The 27,570-nt window shown below is 46.9% G+C and overlaps 1 protein-coding gene across 2 annotated transcripts; it reads right to left on the reverse strand.

Annotated features, from left to right (window-relative positions):
* Nucleotides 1-22,493: 22,493 nt before the first annotated feature.
* ZIC2 (Zic family member 2) lies at nucleotides 22,494-27,332 on the reverse strand. 2 transcript variants are annotated; one of them, XM_079317807.1, is made up of 3 exons: nucleotides 26,197-27,332; nucleotides 24,300-24,463; nucleotides 22,494-24,104 (listed from the first exon to the last, which is right to left on the reverse strand). In XM_079317807.1, the coding sequence occupies exons 1-3, from the start codon at nucleotides 27,197-27,199 to the stop codon at nucleotides 23,850-23,852; spliced, it is 1,422 nt and encodes a 473-aa protein (XP_079173933.1). In that variant the 5' UTR covers nucleotides 27,200-27,332; the 3' UTR covers nucleotides 22,494-23,849. The 2 variants fall into 2 exon arrangements, with proteins under 2 accessions (XP_079173933.1, XP_079173932.1); XM_079317806.1 differs by having other exon boundaries at nucleotides 22,494-24,463.
* Nucleotides 27,333-27,570: the final 238 nt, after the last annotated feature.

Consider the following 27,570-nt stretch of genomic DNA (forward strand, 5'->3'; position numbering starts at 1 on the left):
GCAGTGCAGTATTCTTGTACAGTAGAGACTTGGCTAGTTTCTGTCAAGCCCTCAATAATAGAGATCATGACTTATTAACCAAAACAGCATGTAGCAGTTAAAAATATAATATAAATTCTTACTGTTTTATCCTTACAAGAAACAGCTCAGGCCAATACCATGGCTTTATTTTGTGAACAGACAGCATAAAATACAAATCAGCTAGAGGTTTTGACAAGAAAATCTGTAGGAAATACCAAATTGTTACTTGTTGTGGATTACATAAAATAGTTATTACATAATTTTTCTTTATGTAGTGCATGCAGTTGGGTAATAAATGCTGCAGAATAGTATTTCAATAAACACAAGAGACCACCTCCCTCCTTAAAGTGTGCCCTCTTAGAGGACAAAGTACTGTGACCCTGTGAGTCCTGCACCCAGACTTGCTTGGGGCTGAGGACTGCAGGGTGAATTCCACATACCTTGAACACCTGAGCAACAGTGAAACTGCAGGAATAGCTCAGAGGTAGATGACAGCACAGCTCTTTAGTATGAACCTGGAAGTGGACACAGCTCTGTGTCATGATGGCCCAGCCACCACAGCCTCCACCACTCCATCCCTTCATGCTGCAGCACAGCTCAAATCCATCAGTCCACTGCCCTCTGAGAGATTCCTGTCCAGCACAGACCCCTTTTATAGTTACAGGAAGAGGCAGGTATGTGTTTTACAACACTTTTGCATCTCAAACTACAGCACCAGTTACTTTGCTTAAATGAATTTACTATTTGGTGATATACTGATAGGCGTCTTTTATCTGAGAAATGTGCTAGGGAGACTGATACTGTAATAGTGATATTGTCCCCAAGGCATTCTGCAGTGTCACCCTTATAGAAGTAGATCTCAAGGGAAATCAAACTTTTACATTAGATTTGGAAGATTACTTCAGCCGTGTTTAATGTTGTGGTGTCAACAGCAGCCTTCTGCAAGTAATGTCATCACACTAGTAGTCTCTTGTAGTCTAACCTCTCCTTCCACAAGAGTTTATAATGTATGGTCTAGATGTCTGATTACTCCACCTGCTCCTCTCCTTCTGCTGGTAGTTTTTGTAGTCATGGTAATTTCCACTTTCAAAAAAATTGTTTGGAAGGCAGAAATAAGTTTTTATACCAATTACACTGAAACAAGAGCTCAACTGTTACCAGTAGAGTCATTCCAATTTACAACACCCTATTTAAATTTTCTCTTGAGTTGCTTAAAGCATCCCCAGGAAAAATGTGTCAGGTATTTTTGTAGTTTTCAGCTTCTGAAAACAGATATTTTTAGCATATGAGTCCTTTTACTGGCAACATACAATATTTAAGTGAAATATTTTTTAGGAATTAGGGGCATCTCAGAATAAATGACTGTGTATGTATAAGAAGGAGTTAGAACTCACAAATGGTTCAGAGCCAATGAAGGACTTCTGTTCCACTAAGAAACATTTAGTGTCCAGTTTGGAAGATGGAACAGTAGAAACTTTTAATCTAGGAAGGAAGGGAAGTAGTCAGGCCATGGTTGTCACAGTCATACGGTGCAACACTTAATCAAATTATGAATGTGTGCCTGCAAGGAGCAGGACATTACCAGCCTCTAATGAAGGCTCCTTGCTAATGACTGTGCCATCAAAGGGTATCTTTATTACCTGTTGGATGAATGTTACTCGGATTGTTTGCATTTTATAACACCAGCCATTTTATCACACCCCATAGGGATTTGAATTAAAAATGTCCAGAGTATCCCATACAACCAATAGACACAGATACAAAATACTGCATAGCAGAGTTAAGCAAAGTTTATCCTTTTTTCCTCATTCTTCTGCCTACAATAAGTTCTGGCATCTTTTTCGTATTTGTAATCCCATGTTGGTAGAGATAGACATAAATTCAAAACAATGCTTTGGCATACTTCCCAAAAAATGAGTTCATACATTGAGAAATGGATTCTTAACAGAAAATGCATGTTTGTAATTTGGTTTGGCCTGTTTTCATTTCCATGTCATTTGTAATTTTGTAACAATGAAGTTTGCAGGAAAAACTCGTTGAGTGTTTACAATGAGACCCTTCCAAAATGCAGTCAGTGTGTTTGGTATTTGAAAACACTTCCACAGCTCATGAAGCCCCAGAGTGAAAGGAAATCTGGACTGAGTTTTCAAAAGCAGAAAGTGGGAATCTGCACACAGAATTGGGTGTTGGGCTGCACAGCTGCAGTGGACTGTCCTCTGACTGGGAACTGGAGCAATCAGGCAAAAACTGGAGCTTGCCTACATTGTTGTGCTGGTGAGGAAGTATTTGCCTGCATTATTTCAGCAATGCTGGGTATATTTGTTATTTTGAGATGATATAAGAGATCCTGCTTTCCTAATTATGGCAAATAATTAATGAGGAATAATCTCCTGAGCTGTGCTAGCAAGTTCTTGATTGGAGAAGACAACAGCACAGCACATTTCTGCTCAAGTAACCTCCTGCAAAACCATCTTTAGCAGAATGCTTCAAATTCCTGAGCAGACTAATGCTTCTGGTTTGACTTGTGACTTCTGTGTCAGGTCCCTGAGGGTTCCTCCAACCCCTGCTCTCCTCAACAGTTAGTTTTTCTCCAAATAGTTTTCTCCTACATGGAACTGAAGTTTCTTTTGATGTCTATTTTCTTTTCTACCTTTTTTTTTTTTTTCACTCTCTTCTCCAAACTTCATCTGCTGGCGTGCTATATACATTGTATTATATTTGAAACCACAGTGCTCAGAACCTGAGAATCAAACCCTCACAAGGGCCAGCTGCATCCCTCCTAGCTTCAGTTCCTAAATCCTAAATTTTATATGGATTCTGATGACTTAAGGGTTCTATCAAAGAAGTCTGACAGTTCAATTTGACATGTTTTAAAGGATATTGAGTTCACACTTTTCTCTAAACCTGGATGTTTTATTTCCTCAGGTGTTCTTATATGCTTTACTTAAGAAATAGTATTCTATCTCCAGTTTTGCATAAACATTGTTTGTAGTCCACTCTTCTAGCCTGCAGTGGAGAAGAAAATATGTTTTCAAAGACCAAATGTCAATAAGTTATTGCAGCTGATGTAGCAAAGCTGTAGCCCATGTTATTATCATCTTTTATTCCATACAGCATCCTGATATATTCCACTGCTTTCTGCTTTCTTGAAGTCTCCTCAAAGGAAAATTTTATGGGATTTTTGATCAATGGATAAATCTTCAAGTCTCAAGATAGTGCAAAATATTCTTCTTTTTTCTCTTTACAAAAATTGCATGCAGTTTTTTATCCTGTTCTATGGAATAAAGGGCTGGGAGTTAAAAGGATAACATTTGATGGAATACTTCTTTATTGAAAAGCATCTATGAATAACCCAAGGGATGTTGGCTGAGATATAGCTGACCCACCAATCCTTGAAAATTGTACCTTGTGCAGAAGAGGGAAGTGTTGTTCTTCATCTGCATTGAAAAAGGACAGGTTGCCACAGCTCTGTCCTGCATGTCTGTGCACATATCTGTGCTTCCTGAGGACCCCTGATGGGAGCATCAGGTCCATGGGCAGTGCTGTGTTAGCTGCCCTGCAGCAGGATGTGTGCCTGAGAGCTTCTCTGACACACTGAGCTCTCAGGCTCAGCTGGAAAATGAGTGAAGGGCCACATCTCTGTGTCATCTCACAGGACTGGATCATGATTTTTATGCTGTAATACACTACTTTTAATAAACATCAATTTAAAAACATACTATGCAGCGTTTTACATGGGTGTGTCTGAAGCCTGGTTCCTTTCCAAATCAGGTCTTTTCCTCTTGTAAGTCCCCCTATAGATCAAATTCAGTCCTCATCCTTCTGTAAATCCACCTTAATTCCCATTCAGAGTGTTTCCCACGTGAAACAGTGAAAAATTACAGCTTGCTTTTTGTTTTTCCAATACATTTATTACTGTTGTTCCACAGATTTTTGTAGTCTTCATAAGTCCCTGAATTTATTTCAAAACTTAAGGGTCTAAGTTAATGCATCTACAACATTTCATGTTTTCAGAGTGTTACAGTTTTCAAAAGCATTGTGGCAATAAGATCTTTGTTCCATAAAATATATTTAGAATGTGTTCTTCTTAGTTCTTTACATATCTGATGTCTTAATAGGTTTTGCAAACTCTGTCACAGTCAGTGACAAAGTAGTTTCCTGCTGATGAGAGAGCATTGGCTTGCCATTTTAATGCTTTTGCCTCCACTGATTTTTTGAAGCAGATATTCAGACATATATCACCTTCTTGCAGCAGATAAATCGATTCATTGCCGTTTCAGCCATTTAGCATCTTTCCTCAGGTGGACATTCTTTGGGTTTTATGACAAAATGTCATTAGAGAAAGAGATAGGAAACTCGGCATATGTGAAAATATATCTCAAAAGTAAACATTTGGTTGTCTTTCAGTACACACTTGGCTAAGGTATGAAGACCACAACCACTAACTCTTTTGAGTTACAAGCTGTGGAGTTTTCAAACTTTCCAGAAATAATTTTGTTTAGGTGCATCCATTTATGAGAGGTATATATGAAATATTGGCATTTATCCACATTACTTTAAAGAAAATAAGGAATAAGCCTCACCCCTATTTCCAGAATTATTACTTTGTGTTATGTTAGCATTCCTCCCCCTACCAAAAACTTAAGTGTGTCTATGAAAAGGCTTTATGGAGTCCTATGCAATCTATGGTTTACAGCTACTCAGATGTTAATGTACCAGCTTCTTGTCTGAGAAGATCCTGTATGTAACACCATGTTAAACTAAAGACAGCAAGTCTGCTGAGTCTGGGATACTTTCAGTATGGAGACTAAATACACTCTCTTGGCTCTACTTCTTCAAATATATGTTTACTTTTTCTTGTCAGGTAGTCCATATAATAAGGCAAACTGGAATTATTTACTGTGCCATTGCACTGGAGATCAAAATGGCACAAAAATGTGATTTCAGTAAAAATTATTTTTCATCTGGATCCTTGTGCAAAGTGGTCAGGGTGGCTGGAGGTGGCCTGTCTTCTGCAGGGCATGGCTATAGGCAGTCCTTTGCCTCAGAAGATCCAGTCTCAGCTCCTTTACCACAGGCTTGCAGGCACTGGGGAATTGCTGACTTCTACTCTGGCTTCCCAAGATTATTTATGTATTTGGCTAGGTGTCTTCCCTCTTCTGGCTGGCTGCCCTACCCCCTAGGATTTTATTTGATGTTTCTTCTTGCCTGCCTTCCTCCTGGCCTCATAACTCTTGCATTCCTGTCTCTGCCGCAATCCAGGGGTAGAGGATGTGGCCCCCACTCAGCTGCTCTCCACTTACAAGGCTCCCCAGGAAAGTCATGCTGTACCTCTTGACCCTTCAACAGCTCTCAGCCCACCTCACTTAAAACTTCTCCTTTATCAGTCAGAATGTCTCTGAAAACAAGTTTCTCACCCAGCTGTGAGGGGCTCCCTGACCAGTACTGGGCACCGGGTAGATTGTTGAATACAAGTGTTTAATTTTAAATATTTCACCACGTGTGACCAAGCACCTAATCTGCTTGTGAAAGCTCCTCAGGAGCAATAAGGTGCCTTTCTGGATCACACCAGGGCTGTCAGATCAGAACCATGCTACATTCAGAGACACAGCAGTCAGCTCACCCTGCTCCCACTGCCAAAGCTGTGGTCCAAAACCCACTGCCAGCTGGAGTGTGGTGCCATAAAACATTTGGCACCAAGTGCTGCATGATTCTTGAAGACATCGGTTCTTGGCAGGAAAGAAGCTCTTGCCTCCTTAGAAATTGCCCCAAGGGATAGATTTTCTTTATTCATCTCTTTTTTTTTCTATTCTCCTCACTACCTCTTTCAGTAGTTTTTGTAGCTGGAAAGTAAGGGTTTCAACACTTGTAAGGTAACATGAAGACGTTGATAGAATTTTTAAGGGAGAATAGTTGACCTCTCTGTTATATAGTCCAAGCTGCATTATGTTTAATTTATTATTTTGTAAATCATTTCATTAAATTAACTTTTCTTTAAAACCTGCTATATATTAAGATGTGTCAAAAAGACAGGTCCTACACTGCTTTTACTTCACATAAGCAATTCCACCTTTTCTTTACCCTTTTGTAAATGTTGAGAAGGAGGAAAAGTGATTAAGAAATAAAACATACATTCAAATAGGAAATGAAATTTAATTCTGGTATAAGCAGAGTTGAGGAAGAGATAAATGCCTCTTTCTCAGTCCTTACTCACAGGTAATGTAAGTATCTAGGAAAATACACCCAAATACTGCCATGTTCTCTGGTCTGCAGTTGTTTTCCTAATAGATATGGGAAAAGTGTTTGATGGTTCTTGGAAGATGTAAATGATGACATTACAAATAACAAAAAGTTAAATAATATCTTAGCACTACAGCTGTGGAGTTGGGAAATACAAAAACTGCTGAAAAGCTGTACTGAAACAGCAAGACATTCTAGCAAAAGAGGCTACAGAACACAAAGAGATATTTTTATATACTCAGAGTTGGTTAAAGCAAGTTTCCTAGGCCAATGTGCCTATAAATGATCTGAGACAAGTTTGTTCAGTATCATCAACTTCCATGGTGTGTTTGGGAAAAGTAAATAGCTTTTCACTCAGCTGTAAAATACAAGTTCAGGCTGGTTTTTTAGAGGGAAAGGAAGGTTTTTACCATCACATCCCAGTACCTATCTCTCATAGTGCTACCCATGACAACTGCCAGGTGATGTCTGTCATGGAAACAAATACTCTTCACCCTTCCTGATCTGCTTCTGGCTCCTGCTGCTGTTGCTGCTCTCCATCAGAGCTTTCTCAGGCAGATTGGGAGTCAGGATTTTGTCCTGTTTAGGTGTGAAGAAAACATGCAGCAATTTTAATTTCAGATTCATCCCAAAACAAACTTTAGTTTAGATTTAGGGTTTACCCAGAACTATACTGAGCATTTATCAATCCTAACCATCACTTTCTTAGAAAATAAGGATTAGAGAGAAAATGGAATTTAATTGCACTTTAAAACAGTAACATTGCAGACGACCTCCTCAGTGGCAGGGCAATAGGGAAAATTAAGCAATTCCTCACAACTGTCCCAACATTGCTGTCCTGAAGTCCCTAAAAGGAGAAGAACTCAGAGCGATCCTACTTCTAAGTTGAAAGAGATGTTCAAGCCCTTCCTAGCTTGTCTTAGTCTGCAGAGTTTCAGATTACTAGAACTAATCTGTAGGCACAATGTTAATTGGATATACATACCTAGCAGCCACTGTTATAAGGTAACATCATTATTGTTTTGTTAAGTTTTGATTGGTTTTTTTCCCCTCCTGAACCATAATCATTTAGTTTGCTGTATATGGAGCAGTCTGTTTGTTTTCCTGAAATTATTTATGCCACTGAGAAAAGTAATAGACTTTTTTTCTGAGCTCAGTCTCTAGATGACTGCAAGCTTACCTGGAAAATGCCAGGGTTGCAGTGACAATGCACTGCTTATTCAGTGTTATCCACATCTTGCCTACTAAGATCAAAGGAGTTTCATGTTAATTTTTGGTAATATGGTAACCTCTTTTCTCTCTAGTTTATGTTTCAGCAAATAATTAAATTGAATATGAATATACAGGCAGATTGAAATGCTGGAGCAAGTTTGTAACTGTCCTTGATACTATGTATTTTGAGATGGATATAGATTGTGTAAATCTCACTACAATAATTCTTGAGGTTGGCTGAGTCTTGAATGCTTAATCTTTTGACCTTTATGATGTATTAATGTTTTCAACATATTTATCTAAACTTTTAAGAAGAAGGCATCTCAAATTATGTGTGGATGGGGAAAAAAGGAAAGGAAAGAAATCTGGAACCAATAAACTTGTGGAGCTTGTAAATTCTTTCTTTCCAAGTTATTCATCCTAAAGAGGGTACAGGCTCTGCCTCTTAGAAACAAAAATGCAGACAGAGGAATGGGACACTTAATGAGCATAATATATCTGGAGGCTTCAGACTGAGGACAACCTATGTTGAAGTATCTGCCTTTCCAATCAAATCTCTTAAATTTCTTTCCCAAAATGAAAGGTTCCCACTACAAAACAGTCAAAATTAGTGGAAAATTAATCAAAACCTGACTGGAGGACACTGGTCTTCAATGCAGGTTATATCCACATTAACTTTGCTCTGACTCTCATACTTTGGGAGGTTTAGTCTATGTGGAAACGAATTTTTTTTTCTGTTTTCTTTTTTTTTTTTTAACCATCACCACTTCAAAAGTGGATAAAAGAGCACTGTAAAAAAATTACATAGGAAAATCATTTAGGGGCAAAAGCCACAGAGAGGAAATTCAAAGCCACAAAATATTTTTTTAGGAAAACTGATCACATAAAAAAAGGAAAGGAGATTATTAAATTGAAAATATTTGGCAACCTTAAGTATAATAGACACCAGTAATCATTTGCTGATGTATTTACATGTGAGCAAGCTAAGTATATACAATATGACAAATTTCAGGTGTGAGCCAGTTTATGTACTCATTGTCTTATGATTCCCAGAAATGTGTGTTTTCTCATCAATGTCCCCAAAAGTCTGTGGAATATGGAGACTGTAGAATTGAGACTACAGGCCTTAAAACTTAAGTATTTCATCAATAAAGCAAGTAAACTGCTCTCCTCTTCATCATTTCATGTCCTATGGAAAGTGTCATACAGCCATGAGCACCCCAACTTCGTATTGCAGTCTCTCATTCAACCTCAATGCAGCAGAGTAAGAAAATATTGCTTCAATATTCTATTGTATTTTTCAGTTCTATCAAAGGTTGACAACTGTTCTGCATGAACTAGGCATCTGGATTGTCTGCAGTGCTTACCCCTTAAAGCACATCAAGAAAGGCAATCTATGTCCCTGGCTGCTGCTTTTGCTCTCTGATCATGCCCCTGAGTGTAGCTATAGCTGGTTCTGTAGCAGGGTAGCATTTCATTAATTTTAAAATAAATTTCTATAAATCTAAATGGATTTTGTTTACCTTAAAGGCAGTCAAATTTCAAATAACAGGAAGAAAATCCTGGAAATCCTTAGAAATGTTGGGAGAGAAAAAAAAGATCAAGCATATTCCCAAAGAAATTATACCTTTGAAGTTAACTGTATCATTGAAAGGGGAAGATTTAACCCAACTCCATGGGTCCAGTGCCTTCACAGGGATAATCTGCTGATGTCAGAGGAGAAAGGCTCTATTAATTCATTGGAATCTCCATCTTTTAAGTGACAATCACTTCCTGAGAGATGACTCAGTGCATTCCCAGTTTAGGTGCTTTTGGGTTTCCAGAGGGAAGCCCCACACAGTAAAATAGGCTCATTGCACTACATGCTTGGAAACCCTGACTCTGTTTCTAAAGCCTCACAGTTTTTCCATCAATTGCCACAGTACAGCTATTTGTGTGGGATCAGAACACTGAAATGTGGACATGTGAGTAATGCTCATGATATCCTGCTAGTCAGTGGACACCCAAACCAGGTCACCTAAGAGGTCTCTGAGAAGTGGACAGGAAACGTACTGAGCTCTGGCTACCAGCAGGACACAGCCAGACATTGTCTCCATCTCCTTGTCAAGAAAAAGTTTAATGTTTTTCCAATTACAATTTCAGGTAAAATTTAATCAAGGACAAAAGGATCTAATCAGAGAGTCACTGGAAATACAGAGGTTTAGGTCCCTTTTAACCCCTTCACTAGGTGATACCGTCTGTGATGGGAGCAGGCAGGTTCCCCTTGAACCAAGAGTTCTTTAGAGTCCCCTACAATTTGAGTCAAAAGCCTGAGCCTCTCTATCTTTACAGAAAAGTAAAGAAAGGCAGATCATGGGGATGTTGGACTGCAAAGAGACCACCAAGCTGTTTTGTGTGTAAGGGCCAAACCCCTGCCTGGCACTGGGACAGGGGTGTTCTTCAGATCTCACCAGTTTGTGCTTGGCACAGTGCTGAAGGGCCCCATGCTGAGAGGGCTGGGACTTGGTAACCCCCATGCCCAAGCTCCTTCTCCCAGGGCAGCACTTCATTTCAGCCCACAGGGAAAGCCTTCTGGATCATGCAGGCCAATTTACTAATGAGAACATTCTGACCCTAATGAGAAATGGGCAGTCACTCTAATGCAGTAGGATATATTGAATATCATCACATACTATCAAATCCATTGACATAAACTTCAAATTCCAGTTCTCTCTTTTTGTCAGACTGAACCAGTCTGAACTCACAGACCAAACCACTGATTGTAGACACAGTGCTATGTCTGCAACTGTTTGGTTTTCTCTGAAACCAACTTTCACATCCCCTTGTATCTCCTCAAAAACCAGCTCATTCTAATTGTCAGTTATAAGGTGGAGTATGAGTACAAACTGCTTTCAATATTAATCACCAGTTTTCCACATTGAACTTTAATTTTCAAATTCTATGCTGGCAGTTGCAGCCAATAATGACTACGGAATTTTCTATTACATTAACTGTGCAAACTGAAATCTAGTACCTCTGGAAATACAGAAAATATCCTGAGTGTTATTAAAATAAAGTATTTGCAAATGGAGCCCAGCAGTTCTGCTCTAATTATTTAAAAATTCAGTATATAGAGACTATATTGAGTGACTAGTCAATTTATTTGCATGCTGAAAAAGCTCATGTTCTAGGCATGTGTTTATATGATAACAGCTTCAAGCACATGCTTTTTACTTTTCCCAAGCAGACAGAATGATTTCTTTTTCTAGAGGCTCATAATAGGTTTTCTGCTCATATGCTGTAGTTAGCACACATTTTTTCTTATTTATAGTTTTGTGGGAATGTACTGTTCTTGGAAGATGTTGGATTGACAGTCCTGCAAGATATTCCAAACCTGCCCTGCTATTTTCCTTAATCCTGACCTGATGAAATCACCTCCTGGGGAGAGAAAGATGGTCACTCTTCATCCCCTGCTGGTACCTGGCTTCTTCACTGAAGACTGCTCACAAAACTAGCAAGCAAGACCACTTCTCAGGGTATGTAGTGTGGTTTGGGCATCTACATTGAAGAACAGGTCAAATAATTTTTTGTTTACTAATCTGTAATTCTGTAGACACAGGAGACTAAAATTCAGTTTTCTTTAGCATACTAAGAATCAGGATATGTTTCAAAGAACAATTTTGCACAGAGTTTTATAAAATCCAGTATTTTATGTAGACTTTTAAAGTAGAGTAGCACTGTCCTCATTTTATAGAAACATTTTCATTTTGCTAACACCTATCCTGAAAAGGGAAAAAAAAAAAGTTGATTGTCTACTTATTCATTAACTCCAGGTCCCTTTCACAATGATCACAATCAAACATTCAATCACGCTAAATTTAAAACCATCAGGGGCTTTTTTTTTTTTCTTTTCCCCTGTAGGAGGAAAGCTGCCTCACTGACATGTGTAAAACCAAAACACAGCTTGGGGCTAGAATTTGATGGGGTGAGTCTTCATAAAATTCAACCATAAGAAGATGCAGAAATACCTTCTGGAAATAAATAGTAATTGAGTGTTCTGTTCTTTACTAGAATTTTAAAACTCAGTCCCTGAGACAGTGTGGCCCTTGCCTTGGCAGCAGTTCAAATCAGCTGAAATAAACCTGGAGGTTCATTTCGTCTGGCTTGCCCAAGAGACAACTCTGATCCGTATGGAAACTGAATATAAAGCATGTAGGCATGCAGTGACAAAAGGTGCCTACGGGCAGCAAAGGGCAAGAAATCAGGATGGGTCAGCTGAGTAAACATCAAAGACTCTCAAATAACCAACAGAAAAGTAAATATTCTCAAGCAAATGGGAGATGCCCATAACACCATTGAGATTTCATAGAAAACATTCTTTGAAAGCAGTTCTGATGGGGTGTTTCTATTTGTCTTTCTCATTCTTGAATACTGAATAAAAATGGCCTGTTTGCTCTTGAAGTTCATAAGTTTTTGCTACTCAATCCCTACTGCAGCCTTTTGACACCTCAATTATTTCTTCAACAACTCCTGATAGTACCACAAATGATAGCATTGCCCATCTGGATATTTCTGATACACCCCACCATGATACTTGCTTAGCAAAATACATGCAGAGGATAAAAGGTATTTATCTATAAAAGGAACTGTGCAAGGTCTAGGAATTATTTAAAATCCACTTAAACCCATGAAGGTAACAAGTCGTGCATTTAGGGATTATTATTTGAGAGTATTAAAGAAACATATTTTAAAGACAAAAATCCCTATGTGGTTTCTTATTGCTTCATCTCCTGCAGAAATTAGGATGAAGGATTAACATATCCATTAATTTCAATGCTCAGGTCTATAACTTGGGCTAACCTGAGAACTTCTACTGTTACATTCTCTTGCATAGCTTCTGCTGTTCTTTAATAATAGCGAAACTGTTATGATCTATATATGATGTAATCATTGTTTATTAAAACCCAGCCATTGGCTGGAGAAGTCTTGTATGTTAGAGTCATTTTGGCTTAGGTGGTGGTGCCTCCAGTGTGCTGCACATGGGAGCTGATCATTTTGGCTGCACATTGAACCACCCCAACAGCTGATTTAGTCACTTAATTTCTGGCGTGAGTGATGGGATGAAAGAATGCTGCTGGAGTCTAAATCTCCTTTCACAGCTGTAGCAGGAGGGAGTTGCCAAAAGCTCATGCCATAGCCTGTGATTCCAGGCTAGGGTATAGCAGCTTTCTGGAAGCACACTGGGGCAATAAAAGATGTGCTAAATATACAAGTCCATGGAAGGCAAATAAAACATATGAGATTTCTTTTGGCTGGTGGTAGTGGTTGGTTGGTTTTGCTTGGGAAGCAGGAACCTGACCCTAAAGCTGATTTTTTTGGACCTCCATGTGTGCCTTCTGCTTGTTATTCTCTTTTTTGGAAAGAAAACATTGCCACTGTATAGACAAAGGACATGATGGGGGTTTCCCGTGTAACTGTTGCAGTACTAGATTACCATTGCGTTTTACATTACCTTTTGTGTCTTGAAGCACCTTTTCTCCATCGTATTCGTGTCTCCAAGCAGGTGTGGGTTTCCCTGCGTGTTGAGGGCTAGCAAGCCGGGGGCCTGAGGTGCCACAGCGTCTGCTGAGCTGGCAGCGGAGGAGCTGTGTGGGATGTGCCCACATGGGTGCCCTTAGAAAGCATTGACAGTGAAAGATAAGGGGCACACACACAAACCCACACAAACACACAAAGCCACACACCCCGAGGCGGGAGACACCGCGCCGGCCCCGCAGAGCCCGTCCCGAACCCCCCTGATGTTTCTTGCCCGCCGCTTCTTCCGACGGCGCGTACGGGACCCCGCCCGGCGGTGCGGGGAGAAACAGGCGCCCCCGGGAGCTCCCAGCACCGGGGGCACTGCGGAGGGGGGCCTGGGGGCTGCCGGAAACCGGGAGGGAGCCGCAGCCTTGTTTGTTCAGGTCCCTCCTGCTGTAAGAGCTGGAGGGAACGAGGGGCCGGGATTAACTGTGGGAGGTTGCTCAGAGGCTCCGGAGCCTGGCAGGCACGTTTCACAAAGTGATGGCACAGCGTGTGCCTGTGCACCGCGTGTATTTCCCGAGAGCTGACTCTGAGACATTCCACGAGCACTTCGCCCCTCGTTGCCCAAGTCGCCCCGGAGGCGGGGACAGCCTCCCCCAAAAGCCCGACAGCACCTTACGTACCTAGCGCGGCGGACATCTAAAGGTCGCCACGAAATACCGAAAGGCCAAGGTGATGAGCACGGGGAAACGCGACCCGAAATCCCTCCGGTGCACCGGAGCGGAGTCAGGCACCCATCGCTCGGTGGCCCCGCGGGGGAAAGTCTCCAGCGTTTCGCTCGGCAGTGAAATTCAGGGCAGGATGCACGGCCCCAGTAGGGCGGAGGCGTCCCTCTGTTACCGCCGCGGGAGAAGCGGGGACAGGACGGGCGGTCCTGTAGAACCTGGGCGCTCGGGGGGAGCTGTTCCCGTGCCTGCGGGACTGTGTGTCGCCGGGTCCGGGCAGCGAAGCCTGGAAGCGTCAGGATGCACATCCCCTTTGTATTCGTACGAGGGGATCCGCTTTCAGCGCTTCCCCGAAGAGGACAGACCGTCAAAAAAAAAAAAAAAAAATTAAACTCCTCATCGTGTTGCAAAATTACGTTCAACCGTTCATGGGGTTTGGGGACAAAAGACTTTACGTTCATTCCCCCTAATGCCGCGGGAACAGGAACCTTTCCAGAGGGCGGGAGCACCCCGTAGGACTTGAGAGTCAAATCCCCTCAACTGCGAGAGCACCTCCTGAACCCGGTTTTACCCTGGCCTCAGACGATGCTTTTAATTAAACGCAACTCCCCCTTTTTGTTAAAACCAGCCGAGAAGGACTAGGCTTCTACTCGGGAGGCAGACGGCGTGTGTTGGCCGCTGAGCATCGGACCCTCCGACCAGGGTGGGGCAGTCGTGAAGTGCACCCCTGACAGCTCCCTATGCTCGAAGCGCCTTGACGGGGAGAGATGTGGGGGTTTTGCGACAGTTTGTTACAATCCATTAAAGGAAAGGCTTGGGGGGGCAGGATCCCTCTCCGGGACCAACAGTCCACTTGCTGTAGACACCCCAAATGCCTCGTGGTACCTGCGCAGGTGCTGTGCAGAAAGTGCGGAGAGGAGTGCAGGGGCCAAACCCTGACGGGAGAGCAGGGGAGGCATTCACGGGGGGGCCAGGTGGGCTCTGCCCCAGGCAGCTACGACGCACGTCCCGTCAGGGATCGCAGCCACATCGCCCTCTGAGCTGGGGGGCGCGGGTGACGAGAAACCCCGCACTAGCAAACGCCCCCGTGAGACTCCGGCAGCCTTCGCGGGCGGAATGGGTCACTCGCAGATACCTGCTCTGCCTTTGCCAAGTCCTAGAGCTGGGAACGAGATACTCGTCTTTTTTTTTTTTTTTTTTTTTGGGGTGGTGGGGGTGGGTGGGGAGGAGATTTGGTAGCCGCAGCCGTTCGCCTTAGCGGGTGTCGTTTGTCCCAGACGGGAAAGCCTCCGCCCCACTGCTGCCCGTCCCGGCGCTGCCGCCCCCGCGGTGCGCGCAGCGAGCGCGCAGGTAGCGAGAGGAAAGCGGCCGCGGCGGCGGGAGCCCGGGTCGGAGAGCGCTCGGGCAGGTGCGGACATCGCGAGTGGCGAGGCCCCAGGAGCGACAGCAATGATCCCTGCGGCACGAGAGGGATTTCAGGGGGGAAAGCCCCTGCCGCTCCTCGTCGCTGTTGGGTGCACGTCGGGCCGCGACGGCGAGCGGTCAGAGAGCCCTCGGCCCGGGGAGCGACCTTGGGACGTGCCGTGGCCCCGCTTGGCGAGGGCTGGTCCTGCTTCCCCTCGCTGCGCAAAGACAGCCTAGAGCGCAGTGCGTGCTCGTCGCTTGCTTCGCTCAGCTCTTCGGAGCCTCTTGGATCGGGGATAATTTGGAGGGATGAGAGGAGAAGTTATTTTAACTGTTTCCTGAACCGAATGATCCTTCGCTTTGCCTTTTATTTCTTTTTTTTTCCCCTCTCTCTTTTAAGTAATCTGTTTTTCGATATGAGTAACTAAAGATGTGGGTAGGTATGTCCCGCTCTCCCCCACCTCACCCATCACTCCGGTGACGTGGGGAAAGACTTGCAAAGGAGCAGGAGGAAATTATGGGCAACGCAAACACCACGGAGTAAGCTCCTCCACTGGGAAAAAAAACAACAAAAAAACCCAAACAAACAAACAAAAAAAAAAACATAAATAAGGGATGGAAGAAAAAGGGCTTGCAGCAAAGCCCCCCTCTCAATCCCTAGGGTAGGAGTAGGCAGTAGGTTACCGGAAGGAGCAGAGATTAAGTCTACCTTCACCATGCTCAAAATTAAGAAGCATCCTAGTGTCTGTGCTGCTGAACAGCAAGGAGGCTTTCAAAATGCCGCTTTGCTAGGTAAAAATTACTCCGGGCACCTCTCCCGCAATTCCTCTCCCTCCGCACACCCCGAAACCTGCCGAGGAGCACGAAATCTTTCTGGTCCTGCCGGGCACCTCCACGGAGCAGGCCTGCAGGTTTTCCTGTAATTCCGGGATTCCCTGTTGTAAACTCTTAAACAGAATATTGAAAACATTTTCCTTATGTTGCCTGTTCTTGCCTTGTAGCGCTGGTACTAAACAAATAAGAAAAGTGTGTTAAAGGGAGGCTACGGTTACAGCATCTTGGCCTAATATTCCCACATATAATTAAAACCATAGCCACAATAATACGTAAATAAATAACAGCAAACAGAAGGGATCATTCCTGTGGAAAACAACTGTTTTGGCTCTGTCACTGTATTATTTTATTGGAGCAGTCTACGCCGTTCCCTCCTAATTTTATTTTAATTTATTTTAGTAGGAGAGACAGAGACAGCAGGGAAATAAATGATGCTTTTTTTTTTTTTTTTTTTTTTTTTTTTTTTTCTTTGTAGTCCATGTTTAGTTTTAATTTTCCTGTATTTTAAAATAAACACTTTGGCTGCAGAGTGTTTGATCTTTGCAAGAAGGAAGCCTATATTGTAAAGGAATGTGCAGCAGTTTGGTATGAAAATGGGGTTGGGACTCACAGCTGCAGGCAGAAAAAAAAGGTGTTGTGGTGTCAGCCAGAGGTGTTCAGTCTAATAACTCAAGCTGTAAACTGTATCCTCTAAAATTACTTACGCAGTAAATCACTCAGGGGTTAAAAAATAGACTGGAAAGTGTAAGGGGGGGAGGAATCTTTCAGAAGTTTCCTTCATGAAAATTATTTGTAATGGTGGGAATTAAGAGTTTAATATCTCCCCTTTTTCTTCTATGTGAGGCTGATATAGTTAATTGCCGCTATATAGCCGATGGTGCTTACTCTCGGTCGTTCGGGAAGCAACAGAAACTTGAAACGCGTGTTTGGGGATAGCTGTTTCATTGACTGCTTTACCCGGTTCACAGCTAATTTTGACTATTTCGAAGAGAAAAAAAAAATTAAAGAGGCAGTCAGGGCAGTGAAAGGTCCTTAACAATTTTGCATCGCAGCGAAAACCTTCGGAAAAGAGCCTCCTCCATCGGCACAGCCGAGGGGAAAGCGCCTCTGACATGCCTCTCTCCCCGAGGCACGGCATGTTTCCATCTCTTTGCCTCCCGTAGGTGTATTAGTCTGGGAACAGTTGGGAAACTGGGGAGGCTTTGAAAGGAAAGCTTCCAGCCTGACTGCTGGGTTTGCAGCAGTCCAGTCCGGGAGAGCAGGGGGTAAAAAAATTAACCCTCAACTCCGGTGTCATCTGCAGCTTTTTGCTGCAAAGGAATGGAGCCAGTAATGAAGAGAGAATGCGAAAGGACCATCCCAAATCGAGATGTTGCCTTTCAGGGGAGCTTTCCCCGTTTCCAGGAGGGATTTCCTTCGCTGGAAAGGAGATGCTGGCTTTCGGGTGGTTGCACCTTTGCTGATAGGCAAAGTAACTTGCTGGGAAGATTTCCATCAAGTGACACATTGAGAGATTGGGGGAAAATAATAAAATAAGCAAAATAAGATCAAAAAAGAAAAAAAAAAAAAAAAACAACAAAAAAAACTGGGGAAAATGTCCTACGGACGTCAGCAAATGTTTACGGTGGAAATAAGAAGTCAACAACAATTAAAATCTAGAAGCCACATTCATTAGTATTCAGCACATACGGTCTATCTTTTATGTTTATCTTTCTCCGCGGATCAATATTGTAGCAGCATGTGCCGGGAACAAGCAGAAATCTGGCCACTGCATGTGGCTGACCTTTCCCTCTCTCCCTACAGGTCAGATCGTCTTCATCAAAACAGGTCAGATCGTCTTCATAACTATCATCACCTAATGCGGCCACTGCCATGGCTCTCATTAAAACCGGTATTTAATCCAGGCGCAGTGACTAAGAATCAAAGGAGAAAGGATGTTTGCCCACACAGAGGAATTAGCAATCTAGGAAGAAAAAAAAAAAAGAAAAAAAAAAAAAAAAGAAGAAGAAAAAAAAAAAATATAGGAATGAAAATGGCTCTTTTTTTCTTTTTTTTTTTTCTTTTTTTTTTTTTTTTTCTGGGTTGGTTTTTTTTTTTGGGGTTGAATTTTTTTGCTTTTTTTTTTTTTCGCCGCAAACCGCTGCACACCGAGATTCAAGCGAACCCGCGCACACCCGCACAGCCGCCGTCCCCTGCGGGGGCTCCGGGCCAGGAACAGGGTCCGGGCGGGTCGGGCCGAACCCCGTCCCTGCTGCTCCGGGACTCCCCGGCCGCGGCCACCCACGGACCCGCGCCCGGCGGACCCCCGCGGACAAGTGACGGGGACATCCCGCGGCGACCAACCCGGGGTCTGGGTCACTCCGGGTCCCTCCCGCGGGCCCCACGGCAGCCCCCAGCCCCCTACGAGGTGCGATGCCACGCGTGTAAAACACCCGCTCAATCACTTACTGGCGCTTAAATTACTGCCCACCCCTCTCCCCCGCTTTAGTGGCCGATTATTTTTATTTTTTCTTTTAACACCAAAAGAGCGTCTTTCCCCCTCCGGAACGCAACAGCTGATCCCGCGCGTGGGGCCCCCGGGCGGAGAGGGGGCCGCGGGAGGAATCCTCGCTCCTCTCCGGGTCCCGCCGCTCGTCCCTGCCGGCTCCCCCGCGCTCCTCATTGAAAAGCGCTTGGGACCACGCGGGGGAACTGCGCGTGTTTCCTGCGCTGCGAGGAAGTGGGATTCGCGGTCCGTTTGGTGCCGCGCTTCCTTTTCTCGGGACAGCAGTTAGGCAGGCACTTTGAAGTGTTTATTAAAGACATGAAACCTCTAGCGAAGGTTTCTCCTCACCCGGTCGTCTTGTCCTTCTCCTTCTTCTCTTTTCTTCTTTTATCTCCCCCAGAAGTGTTAAAGGCAGAGGAACCGTCCAGAAAATACATTTGTAAAATAAAATAAAATAAAAATAAAAATAAATTAAAAAAAAAAAAGGAAAAAAAAAGAAAGAAAAATGAAAAAAAAAAAAAAAACCCGCAAGGACTGGGGAAGACTTGCACTTTGGGACAGAGGGGGGCATCGTGTCCTGCAGGGTGGGACAATAGTTCTTGCTTGCTCTGCTGCTAATATGCAGCTCCATACCCGGTCGTCTGGGTCGAAGGAAAGAGGAAAACAACCCAAAACCGATAGGGGAAAAAAATCCCAAAACCTAAGAGGAATGGGGGAAAAAAAAAAAAAAAAAAAAAAAAAGGAAAGGGGAAGGGGAAGGGGGAGGAAAAATAAGCGACCCAAAAAAAAATTTTAAAACACCAAACCCCCCCCAAAAAAATAACAACAAACAAACAGAAACAAGCCCCTTACAACCGTGCGTGAAGATGACAAATGGAAAAATATACATACCTCGCTGTGCCCAGGAGCACGTCTAGCGTACACTTGTGACTGGGTAGAGGTTTGGGGGAGCCTGCTATGTCTTCATAGCCGGTAGGAAACGTATACGAGTTTCTGAAAACAAAGGGGAAACTTAAAAGGCTGGTACGGGTTTGGGGAGGTCTGGTCAGAGCCAAACGGAGCGGCTGCAGCCCGAGCTGCTGCCCCCGGTACCGGCGGCGCGGGGCTGGCCGTGCAGGGCAGCCCTTTGCCCGCTGCGGAGCCCCGCCGGCACCGCTGCTGGGCTCTATAGCCCTTCCACGCTCGGGTTCGGGCGAGAGCTGCTGCACTTTATTCTCCTTCGGTCTGGGCTGTTCTCGTGTTTGTTGGGAGGTTGGTTTACCTTTGGGTTTGAGCTCGTTTTTTTTTTTGTTTTTTTTTTTGCCACCACCGGCTGCAACCCAAAGCCTCTAAGAGCAGCCAAGCCAGATGAAGCAGAGCAGGGGCAGGTGAAGGCAGAGCCCTGAACTGCCCTCCAAGTGCAGATAAAGCTGCCAAAGCACAGCCTGTTTTATGGACGGACCCTCAAATTTTTTGGCTTGAGAGCAGAGAGTAATTCCCAGGGAAATCAATCTGCCTTTTCAGGGGATCCGCAGGAAGAGTTAGGAGAGAATTTCATTATTAATTATAACGATAAAAAATTAATCCATCCCTCCGTGCTGCTTTTCACAGTATAAAGGAAGAACCACACCGCCGCAGGACAGCCGGCCAAATGGGGCTGCCACAGCTGGGCACGGGATGCAGGCAGCGGGGCAGAGCCGTGCCTCCCGCTGCTCACCGGCGGCGGGGGCCGCGGGGCCGGGGCCACCCCGCAGCCGTCGGGGCAGATCCGTCGGGGAGTGAGGGACACCCGCCCGAGGTGGCGGGGCATCAGGGGATTGCAGAATGCCAGGGCAGATCGGGATTGCTGGGGAAGCCTCAGGCCTCCCTCCAGACTGGCTCCCAAGTTGTCTTCAGGGCCAGGGCAAGGAGATTTGGCAAGTTCAGGTTCAGTGTAGCAGACAAAGCTGGGGAGAGGGAGGGGTTTGGAGTTGAGGTTGTCGAGGTGGACAAAGGAGAGGGGCGAAGAGGAGGACTTCGGGGCCAGTGGGCCGCCCTCGTACAAGGCTGTGAAAGGGATCTTGGCTGCTCTACCCCCTAAAAAACCCCAACCTCTGAACCCGATAACTTACCGCTCTCCCTTAAGCGTGGCAGGGCCGGGCCAGGGTCAGGGCACGGGGGAGGCGGGTGGAGAGGGGCTGCGGGCTGGATGCGCCAAGGCCGGGGTCAAGTTCAAGGCCAGCTTGGGCAGGACCGAAAAGGGGGGGAGCTTGCTCATTGCCACAGCCGCCACGGCCGCATCCCTGGGCCTGCCGGAGGAGAGGCATCCCTGCCGGAGGGACTGGGGCTGTCCCTACTGTCCAGAGGGAGGCCACTTGCCCCCCTCAAGGATCATCGCTGGATTCGCCCGAAGCCAAAACGGCTCCGAGGGGAGGGAGAAGAGGAGCCCAGTTCCCGAGCGCTTCTCTCCGGCCGCAGCCGAGCCAATGGGGGCGGCGGACGGAGGAGCGGGGTTGGTGGCCCTTGGGCAGGGCTGCTCGTGAGCCCCTGGCCCGGGAGGGGATTTGGGCAGACGGCGGCTGGCAGGGGCTGGCTCTGAAGCGGGACCCCCTTACGGTTTTTCAGCTGCAGTGAGGCCGGCAGGAAAAGCAGGGATACTCTCAGCTGCATTTCCCACGGATGTCTCCAAGGGGCAGGCGGCATATGCCAATGATTTTAATAAATATTTTTTTTACGTAATATTATTACTGAACATAAATTAGGTTTTAATAGCCGTTTGATTACCCGGGGAGCTGCCGTGTGCGCGGGGATGGCCGCTCTGGGAGAAGCACGGCCGCCGATGAAGCTCTGGATCCGCTCCCCATCTAAACTTCCTTGTCAGCGGCGGGACGGGGGGGAGGAAGTGTCTTTCCCTCTGTCCTCCCCTTCCCCTGAGTGTGGGTAACCCTCTTCTCACCCCAGAAGTGAGCAGGGCCCAGTGTACCCTCATCTCTTCACCTAACTCCCTCACATCGGCTGGAGACAACTCTATTGGCATTTGAACACACTGCACAAAGCCCGAAAAACCAAAAGCGACGCCTGGCCCGGGGGGGCGTGAGCGGTGGGCTCGGCCGGGTGTGAGGAGTAGAGGGCTTTCCTGGGCTGCACAAGCTGCCGCTGAAGGCAGAGCAGCTCCCGCAGCCACCGCAGGGCGCTCGGAGCCCGGTTCACAGCGCTGCCTCTTAGCAGGGCTTATTTCGGTGGCTTGACAAGGCCGAACTTTTTCCAGGATTTCCCAGCCGCTATCACACTGGCCTTGTCTGTCCCGCTGCGGCCGGCTGTGCCAGGAGAGCCGCTGTCAGGCTGCCCTGCCCCGACGGCGCACGTGGAGCCGAACGCCGGGCCAGCATCCCGGGAAAATCATCGCCCGGCGGCTCTCCATCCCTCCCTGAACGCATCCGACAACCCAAACCGCTCTCTGGGCTAAAATTATCAAAAAAAAAAAAAAAAAAAAAATTAAAAAAAAAAAAAAAAAGAAAAAAAAAAAAAAAAAAAAAAAAAAAAAAAAAAAAAAAAAAAGAGAGAAAAAAACTCGAAGGGGAAATGTGAGCTCTCGATCATCACAACTTTCTTCTCTCCCTGCTGCATGGAGGCTACCAAAAAGATGACAAGACCGGAGGTAAGGACGATCTACGGCTTAAAGCAGTCGAGCTCAGTCTCGTCATTGCCCCTCCACCTCCGGCCAGAAAGGCCCCGCTTTCTCAGCCTCCGGGGCAATGATCTCCCCATCCAGACATACCGGGGAGAGAGGGGTGAGCCCTAGGAAGGCAGGAGCCGGAGGAAGATGTGCTCTCGCCGTGTAAATATCTTACTCAAGGAGATCTTGCCTCGCAAGTAATTTGGAGAATATGCATCCTCACCCTTTTGTTTCAGCTCAGAGGCTTCACAAAGTTTTAGGGACTTTTGTGGATTTTTTTTTTTCTTTTTCCATCTGGACGAGAGAGCCCAGCTGGAAGGAATCCTGCTCTAGTAACCAGTGGAAGTTTTAAAAGCATTTGTTTTACAGTCGCTGCTCAGCTCATCACATACCTTCAGCAGGTTTTAGAGTGCCTTTGGCATAAAAAGGAAACAGGTCGTGCAGTTTCAACACGTTTTATTATATTTCTGTATGCATTACTCTCAAAACATATCACAAGAAATGATGAAACCACTTAAACCTTCAAATAAAAAATCTGAAACAGTTTATGCTCACAATTGTACATATTTATAGTTAAGAAACATTCTTTATAAATACTGTTTCCTCTGTAGCAAGTTAATACCATAATTTAATTACAAATGGATAAATATGGTAACAGGTATTTACAGGAGGAAGGGCGTTATTACGGAAAAGCTAACGGCACGACGTTTATTTTTCCTCACAATCTTCCGAACAGGAACTAACAAATTGAACTTGCAAAAGCACTAAAACATCACATGTAAACCCAGCTAACAGAAAAATACATTCACAAGCGTTGTTGTTCGTGTGTGTGTCTGTGATAACAGAATGGAGACTTTGGCACGGTATTTTTTCCCCAGTCTATAGTCGAAATGCAGTTTACAATCAAGTTGCTTCTTAAAAAGGAACACAATATTCAAGATATCACAATTACAAAAGAAACCAATTTTTTTCTTCCACGTTACTTTTTTTTTTTTTTTTTTTTTTTTTTTTTTTTTAAGGGACGAACTAAAAAAAAGGAGAAGAGAAGGAAGTGGGGAGGGAGAGCGAGAGAAAAGAAAACAAGTCCATCACTTTCTCGGGGAGGGAGAAAGAGTGGGGGGAAAAGAAAGAGGGGGGGAAAAGGAAAAGAAGAAGAAGAAAGGGACCAATCTGCGGTTTACAAACGGGACGAACTTCTATACACCGAGAATCCAGGAAAACCTCCCTCCCCACCTCGCCGGAGGAAGGAGAGGGCCGCTATATACACAGTTCGTGGGGCGGGAGGGCGCTGGCTGCTCCGGGAGGGGAGGCGCGGGGACCAGAGGAGTTTGAGTCTCTGATCTTTTGTCTGAAGACTCCGGAGGGAGAGTTTCTTTCCGCCGGCTTGGGAAGCTTTTAGCTGGGTGATGTGTTGGTGGCGCGTGGAGTTGGTTTTTTCCCTCTCTCTCTCCCCTTTCCGTTCCTCCGTTGATTTACTCATTCTCTTATGTTTTTTTCAGCACGTAGTTTTTGGAATTTTTTTTTTTTGCTGGTTCAAAATGTTCTCAAAAATAATAAAAAATCCAACCAAAAAAAAAAATCAAAAACGAAGACGCGAAGGCGGGAGGGTATAGGGAGATGAAGGCCCCCTGTCCCCATCCTGCTCGGCCGTCACTTCGTTGCCGGCGGCTGCGGCGGCATCTCCCGGCGCGTCTCCGGCGGGCTTGTTCGGTCCCTCCTGCCCGCCGCCACCGCCACCGCCGTCGCCGGGGAGGAGAGGGCGCGGCGGGGCCGTGCAGAGCAGTCCGGCGGGGCCCTACACGTACCACTCGTTGAAGTTGGAGGAAAGGCCGCTGTGGCCGCCGCCGCCGCCGCCGCCGCTGCCGCCGCCCCGGTGCACGGCGGACACGGCCGCCGCCGCTGCCGCCGCCGCCGCCGCCGCCGCAGGGGAGAGGTTGTTGGTGCTCTGCGACTCGGCACTAGGGGACACCAGCCCCGGGGGGGTGGAGGACTCGTAGCCGGAGCTGGCGGCCGGGGAGGATTCGGAGCCTTGCGGGGACGACTCGTGCACCTGGGGGGCAAAGGCAACACGGCCGGGTGGAGGGGGGATGGCGAGGCCGCGGCCGCCCCCCGGGCGCGCCCCCCGCCGCCGGCCCGGCCCTCCGCCGCCCCCGGGCCCCGCGCCCGCCGCCCGCCGCCCCGTCGGGGCGCCCGGCGCGGGGCGGCCGCCCTCCCGCCTCCCGCCGCCGGCTGCGGGGCCGGGTACCTTCATGTGTTTCCGCAGGGAGCTGGGGTGCGTGTAGGACTTGTCGCACATCTTGCACAGGTAGGGCTTATCCGAGGTGTGGACGTGCATGTGCTTCTTGCGGTCGCTGCTGTTGGCGAAGCGCCGGTCGCAGCCTTCGAACTCGCACTGGAAGGGCTTCTCCCCTGCAAGAGAGCGGTGCAGCGGCGGGGTGAGCGCGGCCGCCCCCGCACAAACCCCGCGCAGACCCGCGCCCATTTTCCCCGCCCTCGCCCTCCTCTCCCAGTCGCTTCGTCCAGAAGTTTCCCAAAGCAAGGGGTCCGCTGTGTCCCGGAACCCCCAGAGCCGGAGGGCCGCATCGCTCACGCGAATCGCCCTGAAGCGAAGCAATCCCCGATCCCCACCTGGTTTTCCTACCAAAACCCCGGGGATATCCCCGTCCCGGCATCTTGCCTGATTTTATTTCGACCGGTACCGACACACACAGCCAGTCCCGCAAGAGACTGAAGAAAGACGATTAAAAAAAAAAAAAAAGAAAAAAAAAAAAGAAAAAGGAGCAAGTATCACCGAGCCGTTTCGCCTCGGTACCAAATCCGCTATCCTGTTAAACTGGAAACCATTACCGACAGATTTAAGGCCGGTCGTATTGTTTCGTGTATGGATATTCGAGATAAACGCACATCCGCTGGGAAAACTAAACGTCTGTAAAATACTTCATTTAATTTTCATAGGGAGTCCTCTCGCCCGGCTGCCAGGACTCCAAATGCCGGGGAGTACTTTGGAGGTGAGAACTCCACATTTCCCCGCCTTTGGAAGGGGGAAGCATTTAACATTAGATTCCATTAGCACCTAAATTGTTTCTTAAAGACATCCGCTCAGACACAATGACTTCAGTGCGGGCATCTCATGCAAATATATTTCTCAAATTTTAAACCTTGTTAAAGCTCGTCTCGCACCTCGCATCGGGCTTAGCACTTGAGAAAACAATAGGCCTCGAGATTTTTAGCCTTTCTCCGGGTAAATATTTGGAGTGGAAGTCGCTAAAATATTTGGCCGTCTTTTATGAAATAGTCTGGCACGGTTTGAGCCGGCAGGAGTAGTAAATGAATAATAGATGAGACCGGAGGATGCGTTTATTTTTGTTACCCTTCGGCTCAGGCGATTTTCCATCAGGAAAGCCTGTGCTCCCTCGACCCTCTTCCACCTGATTTGGTGGAAGTTTCCGAACCTCAAATCCTCTGTTCCCTATTACATAATTTAATAAACTGTTGCGAAAACACCTTAAATCACATCGAGTGAGACTTTAAAAACATTTTTTCCTTAAATGAGAAAATTTTATTACCTTGCTCACACCATTTAAAATTAATGGAAAGCATTCCCAGAAAGGGACTTTTTGCCACTTCTGACGGGATTTAGGACTAATGATTGATTTTGCACGTATTTATATAGTTTCTCTCAGAATCCTTAAATGAAAGCCATGCTCACAAGCGCTGAAGTTGTATGCAAATACATTGAGTAGAGCAAATGACTAAGGCGTTTCAGATGGATGGATGCATGGACGGACGGACAGATGTCTTCCCGTATTTTAGCAAGACAGCAAAATTTGGTCCGCACTGCATTCTACGCTTCCGCGGAAAGGCTCCGCTGACCTTCAGCACGAATCTACAGCTCTCACTCCCAAATTAAAATAAATTAGTAAATTATCCTTTCGAATTCTGGAATGGATGGGGGTGTATGCTGCTGGGAAAGAAACCAAAACAAATGCAGCCATGTGATGGAGAGGGTTTTTAAAAAATAAACTGTAAGCTTATTTTATCTTTCCTATCACTTTACTGTCTATTGGTTTACACGTATATATATACACACATGTATAGGCAAGGACAGAGGGAGAAAATCTGCCGAAAGAAACCCGAATTACCTGTATGCGTCCTTTTGTGAATTTTGAGATTTTCTGATCTGGCGAAAACTTTTCCGCAGCCAGGGAAGGGACAGGGGAAGGGTTTCTCTCCCGTGTGCACTCGGATATGATTTACCAGTTTGTATTTCGCTTTGAAGGGTTTGCCTTCTCGGGGACACTCCTCCCAGTAACAGACATGGTTGCTTTGCTCGGGTCCCCCAACGTGCTCCACCGAGACATGGGTGACCAACTCGTGCATGGTGCTGAAAGTTTTATTGCAACTTTTTTTGGGGTTGTTCAGCTGTTCGGGGTCGATCCACTTGCAGATGAGCTCTTGCTTGATGCACTGCTGCCGCATGTAGCGGAAAAAGGCACCTGGGTGGTGGTGGTGGTGGGCTGCCATGTTCATGCCCATATTCATATTCATGGGGCCGTACTGGTTGTGCAGCTGAGCCGCCGAGTAAGGGTCAGTCCGGGGGCTGGAAACCTGGCGGTACTGATCCGACCGGGCGAATACTTCCCCCGGCAAGCCCAGCCGCATCTGCCCGTTGAGAACATTTTGGGAGGCGTGGGGGCCGTGCTGGTCGTGGATGCCCGGGAAGAGGAGGTGGCTCTGAGCGTCCGTGTGCGGGTGGTGCAGGCTGCCGGCCGCAGGGCCGAAGATGCCGTGCTGTCCGCCGGCCGGCGACGAGTCCCCGAAGCCCCGGCTGCGAAACAAGAAGTCCCGGGTGGAGTTGAAGGGCGCCCCGGAGTAGGAGCCGACATGGGCGGCGTGGGGGCCCAGGGCGGCGGCAGGGTAACCGGGCGCTTGCGAGGTGAACGCCGAGCTCTGCCCGGGGGAGAGGTCGTGGGCGCCGGCGTTGAGCTTGAAGGCGCCCATGTGCGCCGCCGCCGAGTCCACGAAGCTGTTCTGCGCCGCCAGGCTCAGCTCACGGTCCTGCATCTCCGCCGCGGCCGAGTGGTGGTGCCGGGCGAAGGTGCCCACTCCGAGGGCCGGGAACTGCGGGCCGGCGTCCAGCAGCATGGTCCGCGCCGCTCCGGGGACGCAGCCGCTGCTGCCGCTGCCGCCTCCCCGCTACCGCCTCCGCCTCCGGGCTGCCGCCGCCCGCCCGCCCGGGCGCGGGGCCGCCGCCGCTCCGCTCCGCTTCCCCCCGGCAGCCGCCGCGTCCCCGCGCCGCCGCCCGCGCCCGCACCGGCCCGATGCCGCCGCTGCCGCCGCCGGCGGAGCCGTATCCGGAGCCAGGCAGAGCAGAGTCCAAAGGCGAGCGGAGAACCAAAGTGTATTAAAGGAGCTGAGGCGGGGGCGGGCAAGGGAGGGGAGGGGGAGCAGGGGAGGGACGGGGCTGGGGACGGGGGGGGGCAAGGCTCGCCTCGCCGTTCCCTGCGGCACACACG

Source organism: Erithacus rubecula (assembly GCF_903797595.1).
Source record: "Erithacus rubecula genome assembly, chromosome: 1".
Lineage (NCBI taxonomy): Eukaryota > Metazoa > Chordata > Aves > Passeriformes > Muscicapidae > Erithacus > Erithacus rubecula.